Raw genomic sequence first — 7,996 nt, forward strand, 5'->3', positions numbered from 1 at the left:
TTCAAACCAAACATGTTAAAATGGTAGGGGAAATGGAAGAATATGAAAGGTTATTTACTTTCTTCATATGGGTTTTTGGTCGGCTCAGGTTGAACCTTTCTAATTAAGTTTTACCAATTAGATTTTTTTTAAAGGAAAAAGATAGTAAAAAATGAGTTATCATACAGTGACAGCAGAAAATGGTTAGTGACTTTTGTGTTAGTATACTCAAAGTTAAGTGACTTTTGTATTAGAAACTATAGTTAAGTGACTTTTGTGAAAAAAAGTTATAGTTAAGTGACCATCTAAAATTTACCCCAGATTCAGACAGAATTCAGCTTACAGCTTGATCCAGGTCAAGGATCAACTAGGTGCCAGATGAACCACAGAAAACTCTATTCAAGCTAATGTTACATCAAAAAATTAACCTTCAGCCAAAAAAAACTCAACAAGTAACTAATTAAGTACATGAACTATGAGTTAAGGATTAAGAAAAACCACTGTAGATATCCTACAGGCTTCATGTCACCTTTGGTTAGCAGTTATGAGGTGTGTACTTGTAAGAAGTGGCTGCTGTAAAGTAATTGAATTACTTCATTTATAGCTGCTCAACTTGCTCTATTTCTTGATGTCAATGCCACATTAATATTGGCAGATTGAACCAGTGATTCGTTCCTTTAGAGGATTGAAACTAGCTGTACTATCACATGTACCTAGTGCTATGCTTTTACGCTATCCCTTGGATGATCGCCGCAAGAATTCTGCCACCAAATTTGAAAATGCAGAAGAGCTGTTCCTCAATAACTGGTTTGGTGTATCAAACTCGAGAATTTTTCCTGCATCAAACAAGATGGATTTTGTCAGGCACTATAATCCGTTTCGAATAGTATATGTCTACTCTCAGTTGTTCTATATCTTTATCTTTTTCAGTTCTTAGGTGGCTTTGGTGGTTAATGGTTGCACTATATATCTCTGCAACTATGATTGTCATGCAGTTGTACACAAGAGGTTGATATTTTTATCACTCGAACTGTTACTGTATCCTTACGATTGTTATCTTACCAGCTAGACTTGAAACTTATCATATTAACATGTACTTAATTTACTTGCTTGTGCTGTTTTTGTGTGTGCTTGTGGTGTTAGGCTCTGTATCTTTACCTTCACCAAGAACTAGAACAAGATCATTATCGATGACTGTGGGTATCCGATGTGCTACCGTTATAACTGTACATCCATCTGTTTCTTCTCTTATGGTTTTCTGAATGACATTGTCTGTTTCTGTATCCACGGAAGCAGTAGCTTCATCAAGTACCAATATTCTTCTTTTCTGTAGCAACACCCGAGCTAAGCACACAATCTGCCTTTGACCCACACTCAGGTTTTCTCCGTCTTCTGCAACTGCAGCATAAAATTCTTGGTCATTAATTTGAAGATCATTTGTTTCCCTTTCCAAATGTTTATGCATTTTGAAGTTCTTTTATAGGTTGGAATAAAAAGGTGGGTTCAAACCACAGAACCTAGTATTTGTACCTGGTGCATCAAGAAGCCTTGGATCCTGCTTTACTATATTAGCTAAATGACATTTGTTCAAGACCTGAAATATGAAACCATTCTAATAGTAATTTACACAGTCATACTATGTCGAATAAAACCAAGAAAAAGAAGTCCAGAACATTACCTCCCAGATATCATGATCCGAATGTTTTTGTAATGGATCAAGATTAGTCCTAATTGTTCCTTGGAACAAAGTTGGATCTTGTGGTATTATACTCAACCTAGACCTGAGGTCTTGCAAACCAATCTTTGAAATGTCTATTCCATCGATAAGGATGCATCCTTCGGATGGCTCCACAACCCTGAAGAGAGCTTGGATCAAAGTAGACTTCCCACTACCTGTTCTTCCAACTACACCAATTTTCTTTCCCTCAGGAAAGGTGCAGGTTATACCTTTTAGAACTCTTGGGAGATCAGGGCTGTATTGCACATGAAGATCTTTAATCTCAATTCTTCCTTTTAGAGGCCAATCGAGTTTCGGGCTGGACTTTTCAATTATCAGTGGAGCTTCGCTAGGAACATCGCTAAACTGAAGTATCCTCTCAACTGAGATCATTTTGTTCTCAACATTGCAAAGGTTCCATATAACCCAAGCTTGAAGAACATTAAGATTTAAGCCATAGGTAGCTGCTAGTCCTGCTAAACCTGCAAACAGACGAGACATGTGACATCACACACTGAAACCATTTATCACAATGGAAGTAAGAAAAAAACATTATCAGAGACTTTCAGGTGCATGACTTTGACTTCTTCACTTTTTGTAAATTCTTATATCTAAGATTTGTTTCTTATGTCTACTCATGCAGCTGCCTGGGATTTAGTTGACTAACTGCTCCTTGGCCAAGTGGAAGCAAAATGTGTTAAACTGGACTCATGATAAGGAAATGGAGAAGAAATAAAAGCTTACTGGGGTCGATAGCCTTCCGTGGAAGGTGTGCCAGGATGACGAGAAGAAAGAAGAATATGAGATTGAAGAGAAAGTTAATTCGAACGCAGAGCCATTCCATTGTAGCAGAGTTGTGAAAGGCAACACGAGAATAGTTATCGATGAGATTTAAATTCTTATTCAAGAATCGGTCTTCCTGATTAAAACAACGAATTGTTGCTACACCGGTGAGAGATTCAGAGAAATGATGCAGGATTGGAGCTTTCTGAATGCCGATCATCCTTGCCAGTTCTCTAGCAGTGGTAATGTAATATGCCTGTAGTAAGAATTGTATTATTAGCACTAAGACCATACTTATGAGAAGTAAATATCCATTGTTTGCATTCTAATTTAGCAGTGATACAAAAGAAATATTTAAAAGAAATATGCTCCATGCTCTTTCAGTCTACTTTACAGCACTCAGTAAGAAAGTGAATTTCTTGCGGCTAAAAGTCAATGGGAACAAAAGTAACTTGAGGTTGAGCTTCTTATTACCTGATACCACATGGAGATGGCAAGTATTAGAAGGAAGAGAAAAAAGATCTGCCAGGCAACATGGGACATAAGGACAACAATGCTCAATAATTGAATAAGAGCAAATGCTAGTCCAGCCAATCTATATGGAATATCTGTGTCCACAATGCTTTGGTCCGTAGAAGACTGACAAGCAAGAAAAAAATAATTGAAGTTCAGGATGCAGCCAGAAAGTCATGTTTTTAGTAACAAAGACCTGAATATAGACACATTTCAAGACAAATAGATCATTTCATCTTCTACACTCACCCTATTGAGAATTCTGCTGGAAGGGGTGGAGTCGAAGAATGACAAGGGCGCTCGGAAGAGTGATGTGATCATTCCAATGTAGAGCTTCTGAGCAGTCTCAATTGCAATAGTTGAAAGCATAACTGCTCTTCCTAAGATGAAAAAAGAGCTTCCTCCTGACATAAGCACGAATATTCCAATTAATCTCTCCCTTGTAACCCTGCCTTCTTCTTCTGTTCCCCATGCAATCCAGTAGTTGCTTGCCATCTGCAGTCCCTGGAAGAGAACTTGACATAGAAGGACTGGAAGTACAAGGGCCCCTTTATACGCCGAGGTGACAAAGGTCGAGTAAACTTTCCATTTAACTCGACCTGAGACTGCATCCTCCTGCTGAGTTCTTCCTAAGATTCTGTTGTCACAGGTAAGATCTTCAAAACACTCTTCGACTTCACTTTGGTTATTCTGGTGCTTACCCTTGGTTAAGCAGCTGCATTTTTGAGAAGGGTTCACCTGATGTATTGACTTACTGTGAGCCTCCATATGCCTTAGGAGCTCACCATCAGGGTCTGCAATCAACTCGTTATACTTTCCTGATTGAACAATTCTTCCGTCTTTCATTACCTAAGCATATCCGGTAAGCAGCAAAACTAAGATATACTTTCCTAGTTCGTTTCAATCAACCAAAAACCAATAGCTCAAAATAGTTTCAACTTACCAGGATGAGGTCAGAAGTATCTAAGAATTCCAACTGGTGAGTGGCATAAACAACTGTTTTACTATGTAGTAGTTGGAGTAGGCATTTCTGCAATATGATGAAGGGGTTTAACACAAATAAGAGCAACTAGATAACTGAACAAAAACGTTCTACAGAAGCAGGTGTGTAGTACTTGCCTTGAACATATGAGCTCCAGTTTGTGCATCAACGGCACTGAAAGGGTCATCCAGCAGACAAATGTCTGAATCACTATAAATAGCTCTTGCCAGCTGAATTCTTTGCTTTTGTCCACCACTTAGGTTCATTCCTCTTTCTCCTACCGAATTCAGATCTCCATCAGACCACATTTCAATGTCACGTTTCAAAGCACATCGTTCAACAATATCATCATAACGAGCCTTATTCATTTCCTTGCCAAACAAAACATTGTCTCTAACAGTGCCCGTCTGGATCCAAGCACTCTGTGGTACAAATGCCTTCGAACCATTAGTCTTAATGCTAGATCCAGAAATCCTAGGAATCTCTCCCATAATACTACAGAGTAAACTTGACTTTCCCGATCCCACTGAACCACAGATTGCTACTTTCCATCCATTCATAATCCTGATTTTCTCAGTTATCTTAATTGTTGATTTCTTGGACTCATTTGTGCCCCAAGCGTACTCTCCTGGTTCAAGTTCGATCGCCACTTGAGAAGTATTAGGAGTATGATAGCTTGTTAACTTCTTTTGATCCTCCTCTTTCATGAAGTCTTGAATCCTATCAACTGAAACCTTTGTCTGAGCAACCATGGAAATCAGCTCGGGCAAGTTGTAAATTGGTTCTTGTAGGATCCTGAAAGTTGCGAGCGCTGAGAGAACCGCTCCTGATGTTAATGGTGTTTTTAGAATGATACAAACACCAAAGGTCACAACTGAAACTAGTGTTGGTGAAGCCCAAAAGAGGAAAGCCACAGCAGAACATGTATAAAGGTATCTCTTAAGCCAACCTCTCTCATTTTCTCTGAGTTGAAGCAGCTTCTTCAAGAAAGTGGACTCCCATGAGTGCAGTTTCAAGACTCTCATGCTTTTCAAGGTCTCTGAAGTGGTTTTGATTCGCACGTCCTTCGCTTCCATTATCTTTGAGTGGAGCTGCTCTTGCATATTGGCAAGTGGTGTGTTGCTCACCATCACGAATATGGTCGAAAGAAGAGCAGCAGCAGAGGGAGCAGCACCCAGGTTCCTGTACAAGATAAGCAGGGCAAATATAACCTGAACAGGAAGCAACCAAACTCCATGAATATACCAGCAAAAGTCTCCAATTCTCTCAACATCAACATTGATGAAGTTTATGATCTTTCCATCTCTTGTACCACCATACTTGATGGACAGAGTTCTTTTATATATCAATGCCATCAAAGATGCTCTGACTCGAACACCAATCCGGTGAGCTCCAAAATACCATTGCCTTTGGGACAGTGACTCTATTGTTTTGGCAAAGAAGAAGGTGAAGGCCAAAATCATTCCTTCTTGCCAATTGGACTCATCCTTCTTTTCAGACAAAAATTTCACAAAGCTTGTTATGAGCAAAGGCCCAGTATAGGATGCAATTGTGTTGACTCCTACATAAACAAAAAAAACAGAAGCATGTAATTAGTTTGCTAAGCATAGTCGAGGTGCACGAAATCTGGAATAGACGTCACACCGGTAACAAAAAAGTTTTCTACGCATAGATTCTCTGATTATTTGAGTGATGAAAAAAATCAAGAATTACCTGCAAAAACTGCATTATAAGCAAGTGGTCTCCAAATCATATGCAGTATGCCATCGGGGAGGGAGAAAGTAGAAGCTTTCTTTTTTTTCCGAAGCGCGTCTTCCAACAAAGAAGAAGCTTCATTAGAGGTCTCAGAGTGAGGAATTGAAGGTATGTGCTCTACTCTCAGCTTTTCCTCATGACCCTTCTTGAATAGTGGATTAAGCCACCTGAATGTGATTTGGCTCCAAATACCAGCATTTGAAAATGCATCATCATGCTGAAAAACATGTCTATTTACTTCTTTCTGAAGTAATGGCTGTTCAGTTTCACTGTTTTTCTTGGGAGAACAAGCAGGCAAGGCATTGAAACATAGGATAATTGACAGTGGTAGGGAAGCAAAATCAATTATATATGCCTTGGGCAGAAAATGTGGGGCTTTTGTATATATATTATAATGGTTAAGGAGATGAAATGAGACTAAAAGTATATCAATTATACTTGCAAAGACCCACCATATGATTAGTAATAATGGCCACCTTTTCTCTCTGAATAATGAGTAGGCTGCAATTACACTTGCTAGACTCCATGTCATGACAGAAAAAACAGACTCTTCAAACACAAAAGTTCTCAACTTCCAGAATTCATGGAGACAAAACCCCAAGTAAGAAAGGGCTATTGAAAAATTCACTAAAATTGTAATCTTGTTGAAAAATGTGGATTTTCTTCTCTCCTTTATTTCTACAAAACTCTCTTCTTCTCCTTCTCCTCCATTATTCTTGAAAAAATCTAGTATGAAACATATGAGTAACAGCAAGAAAAATACCACATTGGTTGCCCTCAAAGTTATGTCCATCTTGGTTGAGACCAAAACTCAAGAAAATCCCACTTTTCAACTCAGCCCTTAAAACAGTATATAAAAGAACCTGCAGCACAAAAGGCAAGAATTATTTTTTAAAAAGCTATGCCAAAATAAATACAATGTATACTAGGAAAGTACAAATATCCATCCAGAATTGTATTAAAATTCATATAAAATAATACAAAAGCAGAGATAGAAAAAACAACCTATAAAAAGTACTATGAAGAAAAAAGCACGTGGCCCTTTTGAAAGTTTGGTGGAATGATGATGAAGAGGAATCTGAGAAGTGAGAATCAAACAGAATAGTGAATGAAATTATGGAAAGAATTCTAGTTTATGTATTTGCCCATATATAAAAATAATTAAAGATTATAGTAACTTAAGGGCAATCACATCAGTATAGATAGCAAAAATTTGTGTTGAGGATTTGTTTACGAAATCTCTTACTGGAGTCAGCCAAATTTTCCGCTGACTTAAAATGTCTACATGCATGTCTTCATTTTAGTCTATGTGTCTTCTTGCAAATGACAATTAGCATATTTTTTTCTTTTTTTAAAATTATCTCGTACAGTATATCTGCCTAGGTTTTTGGAGAAAGCTTAATTCATGTTAGTATCTTGACCTCTGTTTCAAAGTTGGAATATATTTGGAATTGAGCCATTTTACTCACACCCTATGGTATCTTAAAAGGACAGTCTCAAAAATGAGAAGAAATTTAATGGGAATGGTAAAAGAATCTTATGGGAAAAGGTAACAAAGTAAATATATAGAGTTTTGGGTTAAAATTGTCTCTTATCTATGGGAGTAGGTTCATTTTGTTCCCTCAAATATTATCTTGAGCATATTTAATCCCTTATCTATGGGAGTAGGTTCATTTTGGTCCCTCAAACATAACGTTAAGCATATTTAATCCCTTAACTATGCTAAAGTGGGGCACTTTTGGTTCCCCTAATAGAACCTGTTTAAAAAGTAAAAGTGTTAAACCCATGTGACACTTACGTGACTTGTAAGAGGCTAAACCCATTGGACAAAAATACTAAACTCATTCGCCTTTCTCCCCGACTTCATATGAAGAAACACTTCATCGGAAAAAGCCCTAGCCTCTCTGTAGAAAGCTTCAATTGGCTGGAAGAAGAAGTAGCTGATTCTTTAAAACAGGCAGAAACTTTATCTAATATATTGAAATTTGCATTCACATGCTTCTGAGAAAAATTAAAGCGGTTCCACCAATTAAGATAATTTATAACAGTTGTTTAAAAGAATTTTAATTTTTTTAATATTTAACAAAAAAACTTTATATTCACATGCTTCCAAAATAAGTGGAACAATTCCGTGTGTGCTGCCAGATTACCGTTTAAGAGTTGGTTACCAACCATATGACTCAAATATTATGAGTTGCTTTGCTAATATCTTATATGAGTTGCATTTTTTTTTAGAGAAATGTCATTACTTTGCTTTGCATTTTGTC

At 37.5% G+C, this 7,996-nt stretch overlaps 1 protein-coding gene across 2 annotated transcripts; it reads right to left on the bottom strand.

Annotated features, from left to right (window-relative positions):
* Window positions 1-351: 351 nt before the first annotated feature.
* On the bottom strand, window positions 352-6,885 carry LOC132641229 (putative ABC transporter C family member 15). Of its 2 annotated transcripts, XM_060358142.1 has the most exons (11): window positions 6,735-6,885; window positions 5,688-6,592; window positions 4,112-5,535; window positions 3,936-4,022; window positions 3,242-3,841; window positions 2,954-3,118; window positions 2,441-2,735; window positions 1,658-2,178; window positions 1,510-1,573; window positions 1,138-1,377; window positions 352-815 (listed from the first exon to the last, which is right to left on the bottom strand). In XM_060358142.1, exons 2-11 carry the CDS (start codon window positions 6,520-6,522, stop codon window positions 712-714), a joined length of 4,335 nt encoding a protein of 1,444 aa, XP_060214125.1. In that variant the 5' UTR covers window positions 6,523-6,592; window positions 6,735-6,885; the 3' UTR covers window positions 352-711. The 2 variants fall into 2 exon arrangements, with proteins under 2 accessions (XP_060214125.1, XP_060214126.1); XM_060358143.1 differs by lacking the exon at window positions 6,735-6,885 and having other exon boundaries at window positions 5,688-6,691.
* Window positions 6,886-7,996: the final 1,111 nt, after the last annotated feature.

Source organism: Lycium barbarum, chromosome 5 (genome assembly GCF_019175385.1).
Source record: "Lycium barbarum isolate Lr01 chromosome 5, ASM1917538v2, whole genome shotgun sequence".
In the NCBI taxonomy this organism is placed as follows: Eukaryota; Viridiplantae; Streptophyta; class Magnoliopsida; order Solanales; family Solanaceae; genus Lycium; species Lycium barbarum.